Below are 26,253 nucleotides of genomic sequence, written 5' to 3' on the forward strand. Positions count from 1 at the left end.
CAGGCAAAAGGGAAAGACTGTTCTTAAACTCTGATGACATAAAAGTGAAAAACTACAAATATTTCACCAAACTTACATTATTATCTCTTGAAAATATTTGACATGTTGTAATACAATAACTTAACAATGCCCAGCTAGAGTGCTCAAAAATGTCCAAACATCAAATATCCACAATTTACGTTTAAATGATTTCACAACTTGTTCAAAAGCAATGCTCCTCAGATGCAAAAGAAAAATGTTTAACTTTGGCTTCAAGAAGAAATTTAATTAATAAACTCCTCAAAGTGCAACAATTATCGACACAATATTTAAGAGGAGTGCTGCAGTTTTTACCTTTTCTGCTCATTGCCTTAATTTCTCCAGTAAACATTTTAAAATGTGTTTTCTATACTGTTCAAATTTCTGTAACTAGCTGTTTCATGCTTATCAATGTAGCCATTGACCCCCTGGATTTGGTGAATGTAAACAGTAAATCTCACGGTTGTACTTGACACCAATATAAAAACAATACTAATGAGCTAATATGAATGGGCATTCATATTCTATACTGATTATCTCTTACATACATAGTAAGGTCAACAATGTTTCTCTTATGGTGAATGTTTTCCGATTTAACAAAGGATCCTGCTACTAGCTAAATCAAATTATGAGGGCTTGGCTTATCATTTTACCCATTTCTGTAACTTGTGTGTTCAGGGAAAATGCTGCCACCCATCTTATGACTGGAGTTATAAATAAATACATAAGTATGAAACTACAGCAAGGTATTACTATTGGCAAGCTTTGCTAGCTTTATTTGATGCTAAGTAGTTGTCTTGGATGCTCTGCAAACATCCTGGAGTCTGGAAGAGCTGATGATACCAAATCAGGTGGCAGTAATCAATATAACACACTGTCTAATAAAATAAGAACAGGTAAAACATGCAATAGGCAACACATACTAAGGGACTTCCTCTGAAAACAAAAAAGGCCCTTCAGTGCCTCTGCAGTATAATACACCTACACCTACAGTGCTATCTACTTCAGTGGCGTTTTTCAATGTGCAAGTGCTTTGCTTTCCTTACTGCTCTGAGGACATAATACATTCAATGCTTTAACTTGCCTATTCAGCTGTCAGACCTGCTCGTTTGTTGTCAGAAATGGTGCATTGAAAGGTACTGATTAATGGCAGCAAGTAGTAATTAATAACATTGTAACAGTTTAAATATGAAAATGACAAAACAGGAAAATAACAAGCCGTTCTTAAAAAGGAATGCCACTCAATTCATGAATGTTACAGTTATTGCCTCAAAAGGTCAAACCAATTCTTCTATATACCTTTTATTAAACTAATCAAATTGGTTGAAAGCCAGCAAATATGTACATAACATCAGTGGGAAGGCTCTCACACTTAGATTTTTTTTTTTTTTATTTGACATCACGGGTTCAGGGGCTAAATGGCGACAAGATCTAGTGGTGGATGTTAGCTAATTCTGATCAAATTGTCCTAAGGCAAAGTCATACTGTACAGCAAACCTGATATTCAGTGGTATTCCCCTTTAAGTGCATTATGTGGTGATAAACAAGGTTCTTGGGAATTATCAAAATGTAAAGCTAATAGATTTTGCACACAAGAAAATAATGTTTGGTGTTCTCTCAAAAGGTTTCCTCATCAAAGAAGCAGAATAGGTGCTGACATTTTGCTGTCTTCATGAATTTGTCTTTCAGAGATAACTGAGGTAGAAAGGAACTTAGGCTATACATAATCCTTAGGTTTCATTAATGATAAAACAGCAGCAGGATGGAATGAAATAGCTCAGGGCAGTTGTCTTCTTCAACCCCAAGATGTTTGTCTGCACCTTTCAAATTTCTCTCAGCTCTGCATCATCATAAGCTTAACAGTTTGTCAGAAAAACAGCGACCTAAAGCACGGGATCATTGTTTATGATGGAAGTGAAGGTTTTCTGTGTGATAGTCAAAAGGAAATAAAACTATGTCCCAGAAGAAATGGCCTCAGAGCTACAGTTTAGGTTCAAAGGCCAATCTTGAATCTTGATACACGTTTCCATCTCAAACAAATCGGAACGTTAAGAACCCCAAAGATTTTAGTTTTGTTTGTTTTGAAAATAAACCAGAATTACTCTCATACATTCATTATGGGAACCTCCTTATTTCATCTCGAGCTTTTTGAGGTATTCTACAGCTTTTCATGGTTTGATGATGGAATTTAAAATGCAAGCCAAATGCTTTTTTAGTCTGTAGTGCTTAGGAGGTACTTCACAGATCGTTATCACGTTCCTGAGTTTTCAAATACAGAACATCCAGAGAAAAAAATGATAAAATTTTACATTGATGTGAAACACTGTCATTTCTGCTATGACATTATTTTACCAGCATTTACATGTTTAATAATTAAATTTAGCATTTAAATTTAAAATCTGATTGTAAAATATGTTTTTGTAATTTAGTGGAGAGGCTACTACAGCAACCAAATACACCTTAAGTTTGCCAAACGACAAATCACATCGTTCCAGCGAAAAAAAGCGAAAAGTATGTTAATGTTTTTGTAATTAAATTATGTAACCTACATAAAACCTGTGTAATGAAGTCCAAATGAAATTATGTTGATAAATTCAGTTTATCCCAAATTAACCACAACTGTTCACAGAGAGCACAAAACAGACACAGCTGTAGAACACTTTTCTAATGGAAAAGAGAAAGCAAGTTTTTTGTCTCATTTTAAAGCTTTTTTTTTGTATTAGCACGTCACCAATGAAGAATGTGAGGCGAAACAAAAAAAGTTAAACAGCACCACCTCAGGCACTTGATAGCAACTAAATCTCAAGATCAGCAGAATAGTATATATATATATATTTATATATGTATATACAAAAACTGGGGTCATCTTCTACAAGTTGTTCGAGTTTTAGTGGGCACGTGGTTTCAGCCATATAAAGCATTTAATTCATGTTTACCAATGTGTGATGGCCAGGCTGTCATCTTCTGTCAAAGCCTTCAAGGACAATCTCTTTGCTGAATATAATGTGTTCATGTTTGTTATTTTCTTGTTTGCTGAAGGCCAAACACATTTCTTTAATCCCAGTATTAAGTTACTAGGTTAACAGAAATTGTGTTTGAGGGGTTTCTTTCATTGAATACAACCAAACATTTTATTCCACTCAGTGTACATGTCAAGTTCTTTTTGTGATATGCTAGGCTGGAATTTGCAAAACACATTGTCAAAGTCTTGGTAGGAAACTGGTCTCATCTGACTGGGATGGATGCTTGACAAATCAGTACCAGGAATGCCATGGAGAGGACCTACTATGGCCTCCTGACACAGCTGGGCCACATCCAGTCCTGAAAAGCCCTCTGTCCTCTGAACCAGTAGTGACATCTCTTTGTCACTAAGACAGTAGTTGTTCTGTGAGAGCAGTTGGCTGATTATCTGGTGTCGTGCTGTCCCATCAGGCAAGGGGATGAGCAGTCGCTTGGTAAAGTACCTCCGTAGGGACTCTGGGATTTCTTCAGGCTTATTGGTGGAACAGACCACAAGGACATGGTCTTCAGCAGAGGTCAGAATACTGTCAAGTTGCATGAGGAGCTCAGCCTTGAGGCGATTCACTGGGCTCTCCTCACTGAGCTGGGCTGACAGCAGCAGGTCCACCTCACTGATGAACACTACTGCTGGCTGGCGACACCGGGCCAGCCGGAAAGAAGCCTGGATGATCTTGTCCCCTTCCCCTAGCCACTTGGTCACCAGAGCTGAGCTGCTGAGTCGCAAGAAGGCAGCCCCCAGTTGGCTGGCCATGCAGCGGGCCAGTAGTGTTCTACCAGTTCCCTGAGGTCCAAATAAAAGGAGGCTCCGAGGTAATGTGGCAAGTCCACTAAACATATCCGGCCTTAAAATGGGCCATAGTATCTCCTCTTTGATGGCTGCCTTGGCCATATCCAGACCCGCTATGTCACCCCAGTCGACTGGAGGGCCCTGCTGAAGGATTTCCGTGGTCACCATCTCCACCAGTGTGGGATCACTGTTCTTCAGTTGTTCCTCTGCAGCATGGATGGACGAGGTAGCCGAACCAATGTCAGGCCCTGTTAGAGTGTGAGAAAGGTGTTGTCTGTGCTCTTCAGTTTGCTCACTCATGATGGGAGAGCCAAACTTGCTATAGGGCTCACCAGTTCTGAGATCACCCACAGAGCTTTTGGTCGATCCATAGGATGGGGGAGAGTGCATGTTAAATTTTCTTTGCTGATCAGAAGACATTGGCTGTTTGGTGGGCTTAAACGCTAAAGATGAAGCTTCAGCGTTTCTGTCAAAGCCACTGACCCTGCTTGAGTCTGAGACACTGCTGTCTGTTATTCTGTACATCGGGCTTTGTGAAGAGCGCTGTTGGTTGTAGCTAAAATTACCATAGTTAGAGTCCATATCTCCAGGTCCACTCATGTAAAAAGCTTTTCGTTTTAATGAGTTGGATGTGCTGCCATTCAAAGGTGTTGGTGCAATTGGCGTATGATTATGGGACTGGTAGGTGTAGCCAGGCAGGGTGGAGGGAGGAATCGGTGTAGGAGCTGCAATACCGGATGGTAGATAAGCAGAAGGAGGGGGTGCTCCCCCAGGGCTATAAGCAGGGCCAACAGCAGTCTGAGAAGGATACCCTGTTGGAGGATAATTGTAGTTGGGAAGGTTTGGAGACCCAGTGTTGTAGCTCGGCACCAAGGTAGGGGGAGGAGGTGGTGGTTGTAAGAGCCCAGCACTGTGCAAAGGAGATGGGTGTGGGGAGGGGAGGGCTGGAGTATTCTGGCTGCTGTAGCTAGAATGTAGGTAGGAGCCGCTGTAGCTAGCAGTATATTCCTGAGAGGGGAGGCCCGAGTGGAGAGTAGTGGCTGTGTGGCTCCCACAGTTACTGCTGGAATAGCTGGGCTCAGACAAGCTGCTGGCCACCCCCGGGGAGCTGCCTATGCTAGCCGACACATCTGTAGGGGGCAGGGCAGCTGTCATTCCAGCTTTGCTCACAGATATAACATCTGGAGCACAGTTCATTGGGTAAATCCCCTCCTGCCAGGACTCATTCTCTGACTTTCGTCCATTCATGAGTCCAGTGGTGCTATCAGAGTAAGAACACAGCAGGGCTCTTTCATTTGGGCCCTCCAGGATCCCAGAGTACTTCTCTGCATATTTCTTAAGCAGATTGGAGGCAGTCAGTGCAGAGATGTCATCATTTGCCCATGCATACTGGTATGTTCGCTGTAAATGCCCCCGGTAGGCCTCTACTTTGTGTGCTGGAGAGCGGGTAGTGGATGAGATGTCAAAGTGTTGTTCTGCCCATTGTGGGTGCTCTGGGGTCCACTGCATCTTTAGACCTAGATATTCCAGATAAGGGAAAATTATTTCAAAGTAAGTTAAAAAAAAAAAAAAAAAAAAATTCTAATCATCATTCAGAAATAATTTAAGATTTTAAACTTTTCTTTATAAATCAAATATTTTTGCCATAGTTTTGTTAGGCAAATTAAAAAAGCATTTTTGTGTGTGTGCATGTGTGTATATAGAGAGAATTAGGAAAAGGGAGTTCATCAGATTTTCTTCCAGAAAATGCCTGAATGTCTCCCATATGACTAACACAGAACACTAACTGAGCACGCATCATGGTCAATATGAGGATGTGGGACCTAACACCTGGTTAGCGTGGTATAATCCACCCAACACAGAGCTGAATGACACAGACAGTGCAGGTCAGTCTATAATCCAACTCTCATCTGAGGCATTCTGAGACAGTTTCAAATCTGCTTGGAAGAGAGCAGCAAAGCAATCTTCCCTGGCAGCGCTCTGTTGCTTTCATCACACAAACCCTTCAGCCCAGCATGAATTACATCCACATCCAGTCTGCCTACTGCTTCCCAGTCCATAGAATGAGGGAGGGAAAAAACACGCTTCACTTGTCTTTTACTCTGGAGCCTCTCTCAACCTCCCTATATGGCCGTAAGGTTTGAATGACATAAATAATCAAGTTAAATCCTAAAATCAGTTTGCAAATAAAAGTTTTTACACATGCTGTCATCTCTTACTCTATTTGGGATTATCAGAGGATGTACTATACCCCCAAAGAATTTAGACTATTAGACAGATTACAGCTCAAAACAATCAGAGATAGTGTGCAGAGTCTCCCGCATCTTACATCAACACTAATCTGACCAAAAGCCATACAATGATATGAGAGAAGATGTATTTAACCAAACTTTCCTCACTATCATAGTGGTCCTTTACTTAGCCGGTTCTGCACTGATATACTTCAGTCCATCTCACAAAATTTATGCAAAAAACAACTACTGACCACAGGCAGATTAGAAATGCAGCGTTTGTCTGTAGATTCCTCCCAGTGCCTCCCAGCCATTTGCCCACCCACCACACTAGGCACCAGGAGCTAATTAGCAGGATGATGCTGTACTAATTGTGTTAATTTACAAGGTTTTAGTCAAAGAGATCCATGCTATGGCTCACATGGTTGTCAACTATCCAAGCTAATGATTAAGAAAAAAGAGCCTGAGGCAGAAAGCCAAAGCAGACAAATATGGTAGCCATACTGTGCTGGAACAGAAAGGTTCAGTAACCTACAGAAAATATGAAAACAATTACTATTGTCATGGCAGATAATGACAAAGATAATTAAAAAGATAAAAATAACAAAAATGATGTTTATAAATAAAAACTTAATTTATTCAAAATGTTTATGAACAAAAAAATAATGCAATTGGCAGACCAATATCTGCTATCTCCTGCTACATTGCAACAGCCTTCACAGTATTACATCTTCAGCCTTCAAGTATTACATTATTTTTATTTTTTTAATACAACCCAAACAGTATTTGGGCAACTAACACCGTGCTGTTTGCCAAAAATCTCAGGCATTCGCAGCATTTCCAGATATCACAGTGCAAGTATTAGGATAATATATAAAATCATTCAGTAGAGTTCATTAACACTCGAGGCACATTTTGTCAATAACAAAATTGCATACAGCTTATTGAGTGAGATACTTCTATTACTGTTAATCCTCTCTGAACAATGTGCCACTTTGGGCAATCAAAGAGGTACTACGCACAAAGTGTACTTGAAATCTCTGAGCATCAGGTATTTTACAAAACAGAAGCCATTCAAGACGATTATCTAAATACAGCACATTGCTAACAGACTGAGAAAGACTTGCACTTTCTAGATAATAACTTCTATTTAATACAGAACCTATACTGAGAAATACAAGAATCCCAAAACTATTTTAAATAAACAAAACATTTTAGTATTGATACCATAATGACACAAGTAACTGTAATAGTAACTAGATTTCTAACTAAATAGTAATTAAATAAGAATCACACTTTATATTCCTATGTTTAAGTGTAAAAAATAAGATTCAGTGTGTCTACCAGTTTTTTCCATATAACTGTCGCAATAATCTTATAATAGTATAAATAAAAAAAAATTAATATGCTATTTTGAACCAGAATCAGACTTAAATAATTAGTTTAAGTAGAGGTTGTGGAATAGATAATAAAAGCATCCACACATAAATGCTCAAACACTACGCATAAATAGGCATAAATGCACTAATGTGCACGTACACAAACACACACACAGTACATTATGCACAGCATAATCATCTTGTACTTTGGTATTATGGTTAAAACGGTGTTCTTTATTCCAACTGCATAGTAATTCAGATACAACATCCACAGGTTCCTTTGTCTTTCTTTAAAATGGTATAATTACAGAGCGCTCTATTAGTGGAATGTTTTCAGATAGCCTCAGGACTCATGCTCAAATTTCACTGATTAGCCACCAACAAATAAGGCCTTGGTTAGACCATTGTGTTTGTCCATTCATAGATCTGCATAATTCTCTATGGTAAATGTAAGATGATCAGCATAGAAGAAAATATTTTTTGTCCAAAATGTGTCCAGATTTTGGCGTTATCTGTGTATGTCGTACAGGTTGATACAGATCTGAGTGAGACCCTGCTATAAATGTGAGACTTGATTTGAAAAAGTACATATTTGTCCAGCACAAAAACACTACAGAATCATCACTGAAAATTTATTGCATATTTCATACACAATCTCACACTAACTGAAGAAAAGAGGAGCAGGTGGAGCCAAAACATATTTGACATGTGATACTATAGTGTTAGCTGCGATATGGTGTTTAATTTCTGGTTCAGTGATCATCACTGATGAAACAGAGATGCTGACCTTTTTGGGAACTATTAATCTGGTAGCCTAGGCCGTTTTTAAGCAAACAAGAGTGGGCCTCTACTCTGTCCATCCAATTTCCCAGTGCGTAAATTGGACCGCCGCTTGCACAGTTTTCTATTCATTACCGTGCTGCTGAAAGGAAGCACAGAGGTGGCAGAGTGGTTTTCTTTTCCTTTTTCTATGTATGTGCGTGTATGTGTGTGAAAGCGAGAGAGAAGAGAGAGAGAGAGAGCGAGCAAAATGCCTTCCAGGAGGATTCCCAAGCAGACAGAGCTGGACTTTCTTTCTCGTTGTTGGTTTGGGTGAGGGGAAGGTGGGCGGGTTGAGGGAGAGGGGGAGGGAAGTGAAAGCTGTCGTAATTGAAACGTGGCCTAATCAGACTCATTACCATTTTTACCAATTTGCACCACCAAAGATGCCTATTAAGTAACTGTGTTTAATAAGCTACTCTTTAGAAAACTAACTGTAATGAGCTCTTTAAAGTCAGACTTGAGTGTGATTATGCACTGGAAGTGTTTTGCAGAGCCAAAGCAGGCTGGTACATTTAGTCATGTACAATGTCATAATTAAGCTGCACAAACTCTGCACTTCACACCACACAATAGTCCCAGCTGAGGCAGTAGACATGCTGAAAAGTATTTATAATTACTGATCATTACAACCCTGGGATTTTCATCACTGGACGTAAACATAATTATGGGAGCTTTTGCTTTTATTCTGCATGTACAGGGTACTCTACTTGACAAGCGTGCAAATATTGCAGACAGACAGTAATTACGTTTATAAATAAAAACAAGCCCATATTCATATTTAAATTCACTGGAGATATTCTAAGTAGGGGTGGAGCAAAACATCCTAATACAATGTGAAATGGTAATCAGTATGGCTACAGAGTCTCATTCATCTCACATATCAAGTTAAGACTATTTAAACTCAATTTAGAGCTCCATGTGGCAGTAATTCCAATCTTTAGATGGCAGGGTGCCATTTAACCCCTCATTTAGAAAAGATATGCCTTCCTCAGTCACTGTCTTTTCCAGGGCTACAGCCCATACTTTTCACAGTCTGACCACTTATGGCAGAAAATTACTACATGTCTCCTCACTATTAAAGTCCACCGATCCCAGTGGATTCTATAGTAATCCAGATCTAAAACGTGGGAAATTCCTGTACAAGCACATATAGTATGGTTATTGTAATTAACCAGTGAAACAGACAACCTCCTGTGACAGAATGTCAATGTGAGTTAGACAGTCGTAACAAAAAACACGCTCATAAACAATTTTACCTGTAGGACATTTTTGATTAGATACTAAAACATTAGACACTAAAATATTTGATTAGATAAAATATTAGATGAAAAAGAGCAAGATTATGATACAAATTTGATGAAAATAACATTTGCACGTCTAAAAAAAGTCACAAATATATGCATACAAAAAATATTGCTAATGTAAGTCCTTAGTATTAAAAAAATATCTATCTCCAAGACCTGAAAAAAAAAACCCCACATAAAATAGATAATTTTTCATTTCCTCCTTAGGTATTCCTAAAGTGTTATTTATCTTTTTGCATGTGACGTTCGCTACACTCCTGCTGTCTGTTAGATTTGCAAATGTGAGTGTGGTTCTGTCTTAAACACAGGGTTTGTTTTGCCCTGAGCGCAGGCTCACAGGCTCACACTGCCAGGCTACACATTGCTCACCTCATAATGTGCCTCAGTAGCTACTGTATACAGCCCACGTACCACCACGCACGAGAACCATCCAGTGATTTTTAGTGTCATTGCTGAGCTGTAGTGGTTGTGGTTGCAGTTTAGCTGCAGAAAGACAGTTTCAGTTGCTAGTTGTATGTATACAGTAATAGTCTGTACACTGTATAGCTCCTGAAGAGAGACACATCTTGACAGGTATAATATAATATTAAATAAATCAAAACACATTCTTCTCCTAACAAAACAATTTCTTTTCACCTGCAAGAAAAGGAGCTTCACTAGTTCCTACTACCCTCCTAGGTCCCGCCCATTTGTGCAGGCACCCTGGTAAACCAGTGAGAGTTGCTAGTTCAGCTTTACACCATCCCTCGCTGGCTTCCTGCCCACAAACCCTGCCCACTGTGTTCCTTAGAATATGTGACCATAATGTAAGCCCTGCTCCTTCTGATCATCATTACTGAACCAGCATCCAAGCTAAATTAAATTCTTATACCCTGTTTTTATACATTTAATTAGAAATCTATGAAGTCACCAACTACTATAATTGTCCTGTTTGTAACAGAGATATTGTCACACAGTCATACAAGACTGTCAAAAAAAAAAAAAGGAAGCAAGAAACCTTTTCTTAAATGATGATAAATGCGAATCCTGAAGAAATTTAACACAGTGTCTTGCTATATTTATAGACTGCCTGGCACTGGCTTCACCTTCTGAGTAACTATGAATCCTCTCAAAACATGTAGTGTGTTTGCATTACACACTAGTTAAAAAAAAAAGAACTCAGTAAAGTCCTGTCTTCTCCCAGTCAGTCTAAAAACTCCCCAAACTGAATTAATTTACAGAGCAGCACATTGTTTTTGCAGCAGCTGCAAGAGTTTGTAACAGAACAACACTGTTTTCTGGCACAGTGCTATTGATTTGAATAATTTATCTGAAATGTAATGAGAAGATAAACGTTCCCACTCAGAAATCATTTCATAATTTAAAATTTAAAAATACCCACTCTGGATTTTAAAGGGCTGTTAAACAACTGTGTAAAGTAAATTTTTATGGTAGTCAAACTGATTTAAAAAACAAAAAACAAAAAAAACAACAAAAAAAAACTGGAGCACAGATAAAATATATATATAGAATAATAAAAAAAATACACACAAGATTACTTACGGTATGATTATATGATTATTACATATGATCATTAACCCACTGACATGCTGCATAACACGTCTATTACAAATCCACAGGGAAATTACTGGTTGCTGTTAAGTGACACTTCAACACTTCAATGCAACAAAATAAGCAAAATTGTGCAAATAAGATGCTCATACTTTGCAGGGCAAAATAAGTAAGTATGTCATTTGCTGAACTTTACAGTGTTTCTTACTGAAACAGTAAGAAAACAGTGAAAACTTCAGTTTTATAAGATAACTTATTCTTTGTTGCACAATAATGATGTTCTCAAGTATGGTGGGTTGATAAACTCTACTGGCTAGAGGGGAACGTGTATTTCTCATTTTGCCCTGTAATACAGTAAATCGTGAGGTTGAGAGATTCTTTGTGCTGTCATTTCTCCGTCTCGGTGATGCTCATTAAACCATGACTCTTCAGGCCAAGAGGCCCCCGAGGCTACATCTTCCATTACTACCCTAAGTATAGCTAAGTCCACACACATGCTAAACTAACAGCCCTCTGCACACAAGTAGAACTTATACGCTGAATAAAACTAAGACAATTATAGGAGACAGGCTTCATAGTGTTCTGTAGTGCATAATACTGATGAATACTCAAATGGCTTGTTAGTTAAAAGAACCCAGTTGTTGAACTCAAGCACTTGGTGAAACTTGTTTAACTATAGAGCACATGTACAGTAGAGGCAGTGGTTTTCTGGGCCTCTATGATCTTGGCTACTCTTCCTCTCAAGGGATCACTTACACACTTCAAAAGAGAAGAGAGGCAGATTGTGACCTTGCTACATGAAGGCTCATTGACCAAAAGCTGCTCACTAACATCTTCATTCCCCAAAGTCCTCTTACCCCAAGGAAAACTCCAATCAAAGAGGAACAAGCCAGTGGGAAAAAACTCAAAGGGTAAAGAGAGCGTTGTGGTAGGATTTTCTAGATTTTCATCACATTTAGCACATCTTGACTTTTACTGTAATAGCACCAGGAACCAATCATCTGATTTACAAACCAACAGGCCAAGCCCAATTGGAATTTCACACATTATCTTGTTCAGTGGTCCGATTCACAACTGTGATTACTTCACACTTCCAACCATTAGACTTTACAACTGTGTTAACCTGGTAAAGACAGGGAGGAAATCACATTGTAAAGACATCTCATTGTTCACAGTGTGATCTTCACACACAAATCAGAACGACAAAGTGTATGTTTTTTTTTTTTGTTTTTTTTTTGTAGCTAGCTGCTCAGCCAGTTATCTTATTTCAACCCTTTACTGAAAGACTGTTGCTTTCATCTGTCTATATACTTTAATATATAGCTAATAATATATACAATGTTGTTTAATAGACAGTATTTTAAAGTGTTTATAAACAAAAATACAGATAATCTGTTTTTTGTACAGATGGTAAACAACAATGTATATAGTAGAATGAAAAAAGTATTGTGATAAGCCAAATGAGCATTTAAGATTCTTTTCTCTCTACTCGTAAATATCACAAATGCCACAACACGACTTGATGACAAGCTTTTCATAATCTCCAACTGAAGAAAACTAAAGGAACAGCTCAAGTGGTTTAGCCTAAAATCATTGGACATTGTTACAGAAAAATGAATGCAAATGTATTTATGGGGTTCAAACTGAAATTTGTTTTGCTTATACAAAGAAAGCCAGGGTCAGCTGTTGTTCTGTTTATTCTTCTGTGAACTGATTAAAAGTTTAAATTAAAGTCTAATTGAAAATAACCGAGAAAGGATGTTTTCCTGTAACTGCTGCCAGCTTTTCGTTGAAACATTCTGAAGCATTCTGTGGTATCGACTGCAAGTCTCAAAGAAGGTCACTTCTCCAACACAAGCCAGACAAAAGGTGAAATGAGACAACTGAAGCAATCTTAGGTCAATATGAAATAGAAATCTCTCAGCTATACTGTAATAAAGTTACTGAAGTGAAGTAGTGAAGCCATAAAGGGGAACTTTTACAAGGAAAGAGCTGTCTAGAAGATTGGTTCGCCCACTGGCAAACAATGGCTTCTAAGAGCTAAGGTGGCATGCTCAGTACAGTACCATGGAGCTGAATTATGTTTAGTTTTACGAAGACTTTAATATTACTCATTTTTATTTATCTATGGGTAATCTATCTATGTGTAAAAACTGTGCGAAAATATCTTTGAGTCTTTATATTGTATGTGATGCCCTTGTATGAATATTCATATTCAAAATGCCATGTTTTTTCTTGTGGCTACACTATCAAAGCCTATCCAGTGCTTGTGTGCTAGACATTTTGCACAGCTTTTATACAGATATCTTAGGATTTAGCTTATATTAAATTATTCGCTAAACAGGAAAACGAATAGTGTAGCCATAAGAAGAAAAACGGAGAACTCTTGTATGGAGGAGCTTATTACGAAGGGTTTCACTATTGCTAGTTGACCTCTAGTGGCTCTGGTAATTTTGGCAGAAGCAAAGACAATTAGGCGACATAATATATATAGCGACAAAGTCTGAGTTAGGAAGAGGCTGGGGGTTAGATGAGGCTCCTGTTTAGTTGAGTAATCATGACAGTGAATGCCAACTGTGGCCTGCAACTTCAAAAATACAAAGAAAAATGTATTTTGTAGCTCCATAGCTTTTAAAAATCTATTATTATAAGTTATTATAGTGATATTAACCCAAAACAGGAGATGGTTACAGTTCCTGTTGGTTCATGCAAATTACTGTCCAAAAATTATTTCTTTTTCTTGTGAAAATGGCTTTTACCATTACACAATGCATCTACAGTATATGCATGTTGTAGCCCAGCAACACTGTGAGCACCAAAGTAGTGTAATTAATAGAAATGGTAGAAATGAATTGGACCTGTCAGTGTCTGTTGAATGCAGGTGTAAACCACTGTGAGCTATGAGAGAGTGGTAGCCCTCGAGGAGTTCAGTGCTTTGACAGAAATGAGGTAAAAAAGCAAAAACGATCATGGAATGAAAATTATTCCACAGAATTCCTTAATAGATTATGAAATGAAGAAAGGAAAAAAGGTTAATCTGTGGCACAAAGCAATTGAGAAAAATAAATGAGATAATTAATAGAAATTGAGAAGTAGGCATTTCAAATATTTCTACATTGTCTTTGTTGAACTAATAACTTTCTGGTGTTACAAATCCATTCCTCCGATGAGTTCAGAAGAGGTGAATTTTACTCCACGAAGCATAAATTATCATTAAAAGATCAAACTGACACAAAACATTTCCCATTTCAATAGATCAACCTCCATATGCAGTTTAAAGTAATGATTGTTCTACATTGTGCTGCATTTGCATGTTCAGAGTTCAACCAATTAAAAGCTAATTAATTAGACACAATTCTATTAAGAAACAAATCCCACTCATCAATATACACAACCTGGGGTCACACTTTGCTCAAATGTGAATTGGCTCTTTGCACCACATGGACTAGAGAATAGCACAATAGCACTATTGGAGCTCACAATAAACAGTTTGGCACGGATATATTCGATGGAGCATGAACCCATCAGTGCTGATAGATTTTACTTCCCTGGATAGAAAGCAGGACCAGGAGGCGTCACTTGGACATACAGCTTTCTCTCAAATGCTCTCTATTAGGAAAAGGGCCAGGTGTTCGATCTCACAACTCACAAATGCTCATAGGTTACTATATACACAATGCTGCACTAATGCTGTACTCCAACTCCAGATTTCTGGTTATTACAGATAATCACGGTGAAATAAATATCTGCTTCAAGCTATGTTGTCAGGGACTTATTGTAATCATGAATTATGTACCTCATTTGCTACATCTCAGAAGAAAAACTTGCAATAAAAAAATAAATTAAAAGACTGGAAAAATTAAAAAGGCAAAATGGTGTGGAAATCTTAGGTCTGCAAAATAGACCAAAACTAGATGGTATAATCTGTACATGATTTTATATTATGTTTTTAACATGAGTTTGCATTAATTGCTGATTGGTGACCCTTCATTGAACCCTACCAAGTGATTTTAGCCTTTATGTAATAGAAAATAATTTTTAATTTTTGTGTCTTCTTATGTACTTTGACCTTTTTTATGAGCAGTTTCAACTGTCTTTTCTTTCTGCAAACCCATTTTTTCCACTGCTTTATGACAAATCATGAAAACAGTAACACAAGAACAGCTGCTAGAGTTATATAGCATCACAGGTTTTATAATAGTGAAACATTTGAGTGTGTTGTGTATGTGTTTTCTTTGTTAAATAGCCTAAATTAAACCCTATTACTGGGAACTACATGCAAACTAGAATTTTAGTTTAAATATTATCAATTTCCTGAAACAGTAGATTTTTAACTAATAATGTTGACATGAGAAAATAAGCTTAGCTTAGTTCATGGTCTACAGTTGCAAGTGTTAATGAAATCCTTAGAAAAAGCTTAGTCGATTTTTAACTGGACACTGGTTGAATGTCTTATCTTCCATGTGCCAGTTTTCCATCTATTACTTTGAATGCTTAAAAGTGGAAACTGGGCAAATGGCCTGCTGGCTGAAATATGCAATAAAAAACATCTACTTCACAGTTTTTGCCTCTCTTACAGGTTATGTGCATACTGTTAATAAATCTGCCTCTGGCTAGTGCAAGTTCCCTTGATGAATTGTGAATGGCCGACAGTGAAGCATCTCGGTACACTGTTCCGCTTTGCACAAGGCAATTCGTACAGTCTTGCTCATTTGGGTATGCATGAAATAACAATATCCTACTGGGAGCATTCTGAGTTTCAAACACTTGAGGTCAACTACACAAGCAGATTCCACATGTGCAGCCTGTGGCCACTGAGGTCTGGAATCTACCTCTCTCCTGGCTGGGTGACGTTGCATGTTCTATTTCCAGACTGAGGGTTGAAGTGAGGCTGCAGGGAGTGTAACACTGACCTACATGACCTGTGGCCTAGAAAAGCTGCCTGAAGCTCTGAACACTAAAAAACTCCTCACTCCTTTGCTACAGTATTTCAAAGGCCAACAAAACCTTTGCACATAGCATGTGTCTTTTCATGCCAAATGATTTGCATCCTTTTTATTCACATCTTTGACTTGTTGTCAATGTATTCCGTACTGTTGTGGAGCCTGATGCTCACTCTCTGATGTCTCAAGTGGGAAGCAACAAAGGACGTGGAAGAGGCAAAACTGCTTTACTTTCAGGCCCAGTGTCTACAGGCCACATGTCTCCAGTCATCTGTCACTAGTTTACATATATACTATGACACTTCCTCTCTCTGTGGGAACCCGTTGTCACCACTTGGCCGCCAGCAGAGGCTGACTGGGTGCTAGATGGGGCTCCCCCAGGTACCTCTAGGGAACCACATTAGGCCTAACTGACAGACTGACAGGAACGCACAGACACACACAGTCAGGCACAGACACAGACAAACACACACACACACGCACACACAGAGTCCATCCCTTGCTCAAGCACTCACTCCTCCTGCAGTACACCAGCTCACATGCTCCCAAGGCATGGCACACTTTGCATAAAGCAGTGACTTTGCTCTACATCATTTTTTTTTTTTTTTTTTTAGACACAAAATTATTTTTCACCCCTCTAGCCTCTGCATGCTACATGGAAGTTTTGAAATGAATAATGGAAACAACAGAGCGGAAGACTCATGGGATCCATTTAAAGATGTGGGAGAGGCGATGCAGTCAGGATTTGGACTGCAGAAACATCATGCTTCAAGTAAATGAATCTACTATTGTTCGGCGCTGTAGAGAAAAACAGCTATAAACAGAGTGCAGGCCTATTAATGCCAACAATGACGTGCTAATGCATTTTCCTTTAAATCAGGAAAGTTTTCGAGTAAAATTTAAAAATATAACAGTAAAAATATACTCCCATGGTTTTTATTTAACCCTAAAAAAAAAGATCTCTGGCAAATTAAGTTGGACACAAGATTGTGTGCCGCAAAGACCCAGCTAACAACGTGAAACTATAGAGCTATAGTAAAATGCATACTGGAGTGATATCTTTTTAGAGAGACATGGACTTTTGTTTACTGTGCCCAACACCTTAGATAATACAAACAAAAATGGCCTGACTCCTTTGCTAAAGTGGGAGTATAAACTATGTTTAGCTTTTCTCAGCAAAATGTTCATTTGGTATTTCCACCTTGCCTCCCCTGATACTTAGAGTGGAAGTGAGAGAATGAGTGTGGGGCAATCCACTGTAACAGCTATTTTAGACCATGCAAAGTCAACATGACTCCCTGAGGTGATTTCCTGATAATGAACACAAAAGAAGTGTCAGCCCTCATAAAGCTCTGTGATGACGGTGAACTCTTGAGCGCTCATTTTTTGCACTCTTATTTTTCTCATTTAAATTAATCTAATTCCATGTGGACTCCAGGAGGGACTGTCAAATAGGCCACACACCAGACAAGGCTTTCAGTGACTATTCACTTACACCGTGCAAGTGAGACTCAGGTTGTTTAAAAATAGACAGCTTTATGAAATCAGATTATCTATATGTGTTAATCTATCAGAAATCAATAGACAAACATAATCTTATTGAAGCGAATAGAAGTCAGTCATGGTTTATGCAGTTAACTAACACTTTCATTAGTGGGCCAAAGGAAAAGCCATACATAACATTAATGTCTATCTCAAAATATCATGTTGGCCTACCTCACTCCTGCACAGGAGGCTGTGGTCACGTCACAGTGTCACCACACACACCGGCTGTCCTGCCAAAGCCTGACACCTTAAACCTCCATGGCAGTGCACACTCGGCTATCCACCCCCTCCAACCCCCTTTTTCCCTTTTCTTCGGTCATCCTCATCCCCCTCCTCTCCACATCATCAGGCAGACCTCAACCCATCCTCTCCTATTCCTGGCACTCAAGGCTCCCTCTGCCAGCGCCTGGCACCCTGCCAATCTGTCAAGCACTTGACTCCACGGAGGATGAATGAATCGCTGAGAATTTTGTGAAAACCACGGATAGCTCACATCTGATCATTGTTTTAGCTAATTGTCTCAAATATCAATTTGAGTCAATTAGCACAGGATGTGACGAATGGGAAGATGAAAAACAGTCAAAAGATGAACTTTTATATTCAGAGCAAATGCACGCATGCTCCTGAATATAAATATATTATAGGTATTTTAGGCCTGTATTTCAGTACATGAATTACAATGCGATATTGTAATTACTACAATATATTGCCATTACTACAATAGTTGCAATTCGCTGTTATTCTCCTAAACTACTTCATTCATACAGTTGTGTATTTCATCTCTTATTAAATTCAGAACAAGTTACATTTTTGTGGAATGACAGCGCTGGGATCGGACTTGGTACTATCATATTTATGGGGTTCTTTTGATTAAGACAGGTCAGTATCTGTACAAATTTGAGGACTTGCATAAAAAGCAGAGATGTCAAACATATACTACTTAGAATAACTTATTATAAACTGCCAAATGTAATGAGGTGTACAGTAAAAGTACTTCAAGGTTCTCTAGTTGCATGGGTTTTCAGTCTAGCTAGAACAGTGGCCTCGATCAACAGATTAGTCAGACGCTGTTTTGTGAGAACACAAGAGGAATTTCAATACGGCAAAATATTGAGTTTTCTCTTATCCTCTTGTGAAAGGCTTGCTGCTCCCTCACAATACGAAACTCCCCAACAGCATGTAATAAAAAAACACCTTGGAAGAAGGACAGGAAAAAACACCTCTCTTCACCAAGGTTATTCAATGATAAGCAACAGCACTCCGGCACACAATGACGGCTCAAAGTCCCAGCTATTTTCAAAAGTCATGGAATTGTAGATTTTGTTAATCATAGTCCTTGAGTGTTGGATAGTCACTGCCTGAGAAGAACAGTAAATAATTTGGACAAATATGGAATTTCAATATATAAAATCTGATTTAGATTTGAGGATGTAATGTACGATTTCTCACGGATGACTAACACGTTCATGATGTCTACTGCCACTCCATTTAGACCGTCTTCCCAGAGCAACCTAGCGTTTACATTATATGTCACAAAATTCTGTTGCACTCAAAATCTCTTTAACGTAAAGGAAGCAAGAACTGTGGACAATGATCTGTTTCTTGTGAGATGCCTATATACTACAAGACTTCAAGTTGCAGTCAGACAACACTCTTGGCTGCCTTTGCTGATCTAAGGATAGGAAAATCTCTAGTCTGGCCACTAAAAAAAAGAATTTAGCATGTCTAATTAAAATGTAAACAGTGTAATGAGGACATCAGTGATTTAGGCAAACGTCTGTCTGGCTGCCACTAGGGGTATGATAATTACAGAGGCAAATCTATGAATGCACATGAATCTCCTACAAGTCCAGATTAAAAGCCTTAGTGCTAAACCTAGTTTAGTACACCTGGGGACTGTCTATTCTAGCCAATCCCCAACAGGCGCGGAGCTGCCTCGTCTCCTTATGAGTGCAGAGACATGTCATGTGAAGAAGATGAAACAAAGCTTCGGTTTCACTATGTTAGAACTGAGGAGTACAAGGAGTTTAAGGCAACAAACACTATACTGTGTATATAATATGCCTAGTCTATATGAACTGAATAAACCAGCCCCACAGCACGACTTATAAAAGTGTGTCTATTATAATCCATAATTTAGCAAAGCCTAAGCTCTATAGGCACACCGCACATTATAGTATGGATCATAATAACATCATAGGATGTGTCAAAGACTCGTTTCTTTAAAAAGAATTAGACAGAGAACAAGGCACTGTATCCTTCCCTGAGCTGGTTCTGAAAAAAAAAAAAAAAAAAAAACATGCACAAAGAAAAGAGACAGGCAGACCAGCCTGCACACACATATACACACGTAGTATACACACAATCATACGTCTGCAAATAATCATTTAAAAGAATTCAAACTGCAAATGATGCTGCAATTAAACTATAAAAAAAAGATAAAGCATGATTTGAATTGCAGGCTGCAGTAAAACAGTAAGACTTGAAGTATCTGATTGGTATCATAATATACAGCCTCTGTTGCTTTATCCACTAGAATCTGTTAAACTAAATTAAACTGTAGATATTTTGTCTGAATTAGAAGAAAAATAAGATGACGGGCTTGTAGCTAGGAGACATATGAAGGGTAAGTACAAGCAGCCAATGGTAGACACATGCATTTTAGAAAATGTCTATGCCATATGCTGTCACTCAGAGGGGGAAAAAAAGTCTGAGCAGACAGTCGCTGTGTCTAAATGAGATGGTAGGAGGAGGAGGAGGAGGAGGAGGAGGAGGGGAGAGGAGAGAAAGGGAGGATGTCAAGGATTCATGGTCCTTCATCTTTGCAGTAGAACAAACACATCCCTCAGTATACAACAGACAGCTGCCTCCACTTTCTAATGCAGTCCAACTTAGATCACTGCGAGAATTGTCAGTGTAGAGAAAAACACGCAAAGATAACATAGCAAGCTGCCATGAGGGAAACGACAGTGATGTGGATACAAGAGAGGGAGACAGGCAGAGAAAGAGAGAATGAGAGGGAGGAACACACAGAATACTTAGATGAAAGATTGGAATTTTCTGTCCCCTTTGCTTGTCTTTGAGTCCACTGGGGACTCCTGCACTTTTTATATGAAAAACAGGAAAGCCGCCACTTAACATATTTGCTTAAAGAGACAATCCAACACTAATCTCATACAATATAGTCAAGGGGCTAAATGGGATTTCTTGTACTTGCTGACAAATAAATCCATCTCTAAAGATGAACATTTACAACAGCCCTGCAGACATCCCAGGGGGTGTTTACACACACCCAACTCAAGGTATGCCAGGAGCTGGCTTTAATTGTCATCATTACTGCACATATATAAACTGTGAGTCCTGTTGTACTTCATTTCCCTATAGTCATGTTTTAAGTACTGCTGTCAATTTTAGCGATCGCTCATATTGTTACAGACTTTGGATTATGGACAGAACGTTAAAAGCAGCTAAACTGCTTCACACAGACACATGACACTGGTGAGTCAGGGATTAGCTATGTGTCTGAGATCTTGATTAAGCACCCTAATAATGAATCAGGGATATTATATGTGTTAATAGTAATAATAGAAAACACAAACACTTTCCATTTACGTGGTGCTGTTACTCCACACAAAATAAATCTAAGCGTCTAAAGCAGCATTTTTCCAGCAAAAAAAAAAAACATGAAATTAATGAATTACTTTGGAAAATATGTTTCATTTTTGTATCGCTCTGGCTGCACTGGCTGCACTGTGAAAGTGAGACCCTTTGCTTTGTCCATTGACAGTCTAACACAACTAAATATAACAAATATATTTCCATGTGCTAGTATCACTGGGAAATAAGTAAATGCAATGTACTTCGGTTTACTTCAAGCAACTTCTTTTTGTTATTTATAGTCACTCTTAGCATGAACATGTGTGACATTTTGTAAAGAGCATGATGAAAACAGGAAGGTCAGCATCTGTTGTCAAATTCAGCTCAGAGATTCGTGTCATACAGAGTGTTATCGTAAGTGCTATCCTATCAGACATAAACAGAGCTGTCAGCTTCTTTCCATGCACACTACAGGTGTCTGGGGTTAAATAAGGATCTGCAAGAATCACCAAACACACTGCAGGAGCTCAGACATGACCTTTCCAGCGCTTGAACTCTGATAAATATCCTCAGGTAATATACTAAATAACACTTAATAATTAGGATACTTAAATTGAAAGATTTTTAAAAATAGTTTGATAATTGTGAGATGGTTTGTTTGTGCGAGTATTGTAAGTTTTCAAGATAAATCCACTACTACACCGTTCATTTAGCCTTAATAACAGAAGAGAGCATGAAAATACACGCATCTTTGTTATTTATCCTCAATGGAATAATACAGTTACAAATATGAATTAGTATTTTTAAAGAGAGTGTACGGGGTAATTAAAATTTTGAGTATATGCAGGCTGTGAATAGAAGATTTAAAATTAATTTATTGCTCCAAACAATTTATCATCATGTTCAGTATCTGAACATGAGCTGCTTCAAATCAAAATTCTTTTGTAATAAAAATACCCACCACACATGCATGGGGGCGGGGGCTTAATATGAAAAACATAAAAATCTGACCAACACATTTAATACCCACTTTACAAAAACACATTACAACCAAACACTCAAACATAATGAACGTGGTAGTAATGTACATTTTTTTTTCTCTCCACGGAGTGACAAATGCTGCAATGCTGTTATTTTTTTGAAGAGGAATGAAAACATACTTCAGCTCACTGCTGATGATGTTAATTTCCTCTCAAAGCAAAACATGCAAATGAAATGTGTGAACACAATTAAGTAAATTGTTCCATGGAGGTGAAAAAGGTTCACTTAGGACAAAGTGTTTGCAAGAGAGAGACACCACACAACTTGTTACTTCTCCTGACTTTGTGTTCATGCTCTGATCCATTTACTGGCTTGTCACAAACCATTTCCACTGGAACATGAATAACTGCTATTTCTGACTTTGCCTTTGAACTAATTTGTGAGCAAATCTAATTTAGCTTCACCACTGAATTGCCAGAGTGTGGGATCTAAATAAAAAAAAGCCCATGAAAACTTTCTAAATTAAGCTTAAAACAAGCCCACAAGCATGTGTTTTCTTATTAAGTCACTCAATATTGTTCAGGGTGTTTGACAGACTGCCTGCACAATAACAATATTGTCAACACATACTGTTATAACACAGATATCTTTGTACTAATTACTGTCTAGTCATAGAGTATAGTATAAAGCTGTAGTTTATTTATGATGCAACTAAAATCTATTGCCCAGTTTTCAGAATCACTGGAATTTCACTAAAGCTAATCAGGTTTTAACATTTACAAGAAATCCTGCATTAGAGCCCCATTATATATTTTAAAGAAAATGAAATACAATTTTTAAATAAATTTTAAAGTTAAAGTATCATCCGTAAATTAGTTTAGGGGCAAATACTTTTATGGTTCTATTTATGGTTAAATTATGACATAAGGGTGGGCTCCACAGCAAACTGTTTAGAATAAGTGGATTTATAATTTTCAGCCATTCTGGGTAAATTCTCATCTATTGCCTATTAGGTAAAATTATACACATAAGAAATTATACATGCACAAATATGAAAGCAGTGCATTTGGAAAGTTAAAATGCACATATAGAGGAAATCAAACCAAACTGGGTCAAATTCTTTAACCTTCACAAGATACTTGAACCATGTTACTGACACTAGTGTGAAATTAATCAAAAATAGGTGCCCTTATCTCTGGACTATAGTCTTTAAATTGTAATAGCCTTAATTAAATAAACTTGAAGATGAACATGCAAGCACAAAGAAAAAAAACATTACTGCGATAACAGCCTCTTTTGAAATATGACAAATGTGAAATCATAATGTAATAACAGTAAAAAATTACAAAATGAACATACCATAAATACTGGTGCTAGTGATCATGTCTTCAATCCTAAAAACAAGAGGAGAGGGAAAACAGCAGAATCGGAATTTTCACGAGGAGGAATTCCAAAGGTTGCTTCTCATTACAGCCACTTTTCTCCTCAGCTATCGGGTTTCACAACTTTAAGACGCATGGTCCCTGGTGCTTTCCTCAGGTATTCATTTAGACCGTGTAATTAGGAACAACGCAAAACCAAAGACAACGGAACATGCGAAAATTACATTTAATAATAATAATGATAATAATAATAATAATATAATAATAATGATGATAATAAAAAAAAGCCCTGGACGGTAACGCGAAAGCCACACAGGCACTGCTGGAGCCTGTCACTTCTTGCGCGAGTTGAAACAGGAGAATAGGACGCATGTGGGAGACTGGATGACATAAAACACACATTCTTCATGCCGCCCATTAGAGGAAGAGGCTAAACCAGCGTGATGCCCCCCCTCCCCTCCCTCCCTCCCTCCCTTTACTTTTAAAATAGATTACTTGCCAGCAGTTGTCCCACTAAGAGCGCAATGACAACCCATCTATTAACCTCCCGCTTGCGGTTATCGCGACAAGTTTTATTCAGGCTGACATGCAAAAACTTCTCATTGTGGGAAAGTTATTTAAAAGACTGGCTCCAGCCGTGTATGTAACCTTCTCCTCAAACCGCGTAGAGTCGAGCGTTATATTTTCCAAAGTCTATTTCATCCCGAAACTTCATAGTTAGGATTATTTTGTCTTTTCTTAAGCCACGACGCATAATTTGGCGTTGGCAAATGCAGAATGACTGGACACAGACTGCGCTGCAGTTCTGTGATGCGCGACACAGTCTCTGAGCGAGCGTTTGCGCGTACAGGGCTGCTCCGTTTCTCTTTTTAATTGTTAACATCACTGCTAGACAGGATACGACTTACCTGTGTAGGTGACAGGGCAGCGTCAGGGTTTATAATACCATCGATCCGGGAGTACGCGGATGAATGGCTCTCTGGGCTTAAGCGCGGCTGCTCGCGATTTGAAACCATTCCAAGTTAGTGAGGGGAAGACTGACCACAGCCTCTGCCATGTTGGAATTCCAAACCCTGGACAGCTGCTCCTCTGACTGAAGGCAGCACGCCTCACACTGCGCATGTTCTCTGCGGCGGGAGCCAAATTCAAAGAGGATCGACCCTAATGAGCAGCAGTTCAGGAGGATCCTAGTCTATGATGTGAACGCTGCGCTATAGGCGATGTGATGTATGAGCAATCTTAATGCACCGACTGCGCGCATCACCGTGAACTGCCTTCTTCTGCCCTGCGCACTGTATATCTGTTGTGTCTGGCACTGTCTTAGCCTCTTGTTCCTTGTATCCGAGCCATGATGTGTTATTTCAAAGATGACAATCATCTGTGTAAACTGCATATTTCACAGTTTCTAAAATATGAGCTAATTTTCACTAATCTGCAGGATTTATTTTTTTCTGAGGTAGTAAAATGTATTGGAACTATAGTTTGACATGGCTACTGCCTGAAAACAGGTTTATTTGTTTATTTTTTTCACTAAATATGAAGCCACATTCCTTAGCTGGCAACTTTAGCTTAGCATAAAGCCTGTAAACCCAGGGAAACTGGAGTCTCCACTGCCTGCCTGCTAACACGAAGTCACTGCAACCAGCCAAGAAATAGTTTATCACATAAGCCCATGTAAAACATTTGTTTATAGACCTTGGCTTTGGTACAGATTAAACAAAGGAGACCCAGTGTGCTAATTAGTGATTTGTGGGTGTGATACTAGGCAGATTTACTAGATACGTTTGGATACTTTTACTATCTTATCTTTATTTTGCTGTTTCGACATGTAGGTTACTTTTGCACGTTGTTGTCTGGCCCCTCTCCATTTTCTGCACACGGCCTTGAAATAGAGAGCGGATGTCGTCTCCTTTAGGGAGGCGCTGCAGGAAGACCCTGGTCAGACACATGATATGAGGATTGGCACCAAAAGACCCATTATGCCCTCTCATATCCATGCCCAAGGCCCGAGGAGTGATGCATTGATTCAGCCTTCACTACTCCCTTGACTGCACCATGCTAATTCCAACAGCATGAGCTCTTAGGAGAAATCCTACCCATGAGGCAGGACATGGAGCTGCTGTGGACAGCGTTTAAGTTCGATACACTCCAGTGTCAGTCAGTGATATTGCGCAGTGCACCGTCCCTGTGAGCAGATTGTTCCTTTGTTCATATCTCAATAATACCTTTCATAACAGTGTGTACATTGCTGATTTGAAACAAAAACTGTGAACACTGCCTTAGAATAATAACATGGCATTAACACAAGTCACCAAAACTTAGAGGCAAAAGATTTAGCACATTAAAAAAAAAAAGTACCTGATATTTAAACATATGAACAATAAAATAAATATAATAATAGAATCTGTGTGAATTCATGATTTTAAGTGCTGGCTGTTTGATGGGTGCAGCACTCTTTGGATCATTTTCTAACCATAGTGGAATAATGTCCTGTTAATACTCAGCTGACTCGACCAAAAGTGAGTATCCATGCTCGTAGGAACAGCCTGTGAAAATGTCTGTGTGCTGTGGAGGTCACGATGAAAACAACAGCAGTGCATTTCCAGGTGTAGCCACGTCCATTGTCTCCTTCCTCGTATGGGCATGTTCAGTCTGTGCCTTTGTCCTTGTGTCAGCAGGCAGGACATTCTAA

At 38.6% G+C, this 26,253-nt stretch overlaps 1 protein-coding gene across 3 annotated transcripts; it reads right to left on the reverse strand.

Annotated features, from left to right (window-relative positions):
- Positions 1 to 1,395: 1,395 nt before the first annotated feature.
- On the reverse strand, positions 1,396 to 24,603 carry fign (fidgetin). Of its 3 annotated transcripts, XM_026294526.1 has the most exons (3): positions 24,470 to 24,597; positions 23,539 to 23,573; positions 1,396 to 5,343 (listed from the first exon to the last, which is right to left on the reverse strand). In XM_026294526.1, exons 2-3 carry the CDS (start codon positions 23,561 to 23,563, stop codon positions 3,128 to 3,130), a joined length of 2,241 nt encoding a protein of 746 aa, XP_026150311.1. In that variant the 5' UTR covers positions 23,564 to 23,573; positions 24,470 to 24,597; the 3' UTR covers positions 1,396 to 3,127. The 3 variants fall into 3 exon arrangements, with proteins under 3 accessions (XP_026150311.1, XP_026150312.1, XP_026150310.1); XM_026294527.1 differs by lacking the exon at positions 23,539 to 23,573 and having other exon boundaries at positions 24,470 to 24,603; XM_026294525.1 differs by lacking the exon at positions 24,470 to 24,597 and having other exon boundaries at positions 23,539 to 23,662.
- Between the last annotated feature and the right edge of the window lie 1,650 nt (positions 24,604 to 26,253).

This window comes from Mastacembelus armatus, chromosome 21 (assembly GCF_900324485.2).
Source record: "Mastacembelus armatus chromosome 21, fMasArm1.2, whole genome shotgun sequence".
Classification (NCBI taxonomy): domain Eukaryota; kingdom Metazoa; phylum Chordata; class Actinopteri; order Synbranchiformes; family Mastacembelidae; genus Mastacembelus; species Mastacembelus armatus.

Coding starts and splice junctions, on each gene's coding strand:
- fign (XM_026294526.1), bottom strand. CDS start 23,563: ATGATCACTAGCACCAGTATTTATG. Junction 5,344..23,538: donor CACTAGCACCAGTATTTATG/GTATGTTCATTT, acceptor TGGAATATCTAG/GTCTAAAGATGCAGTGGACC.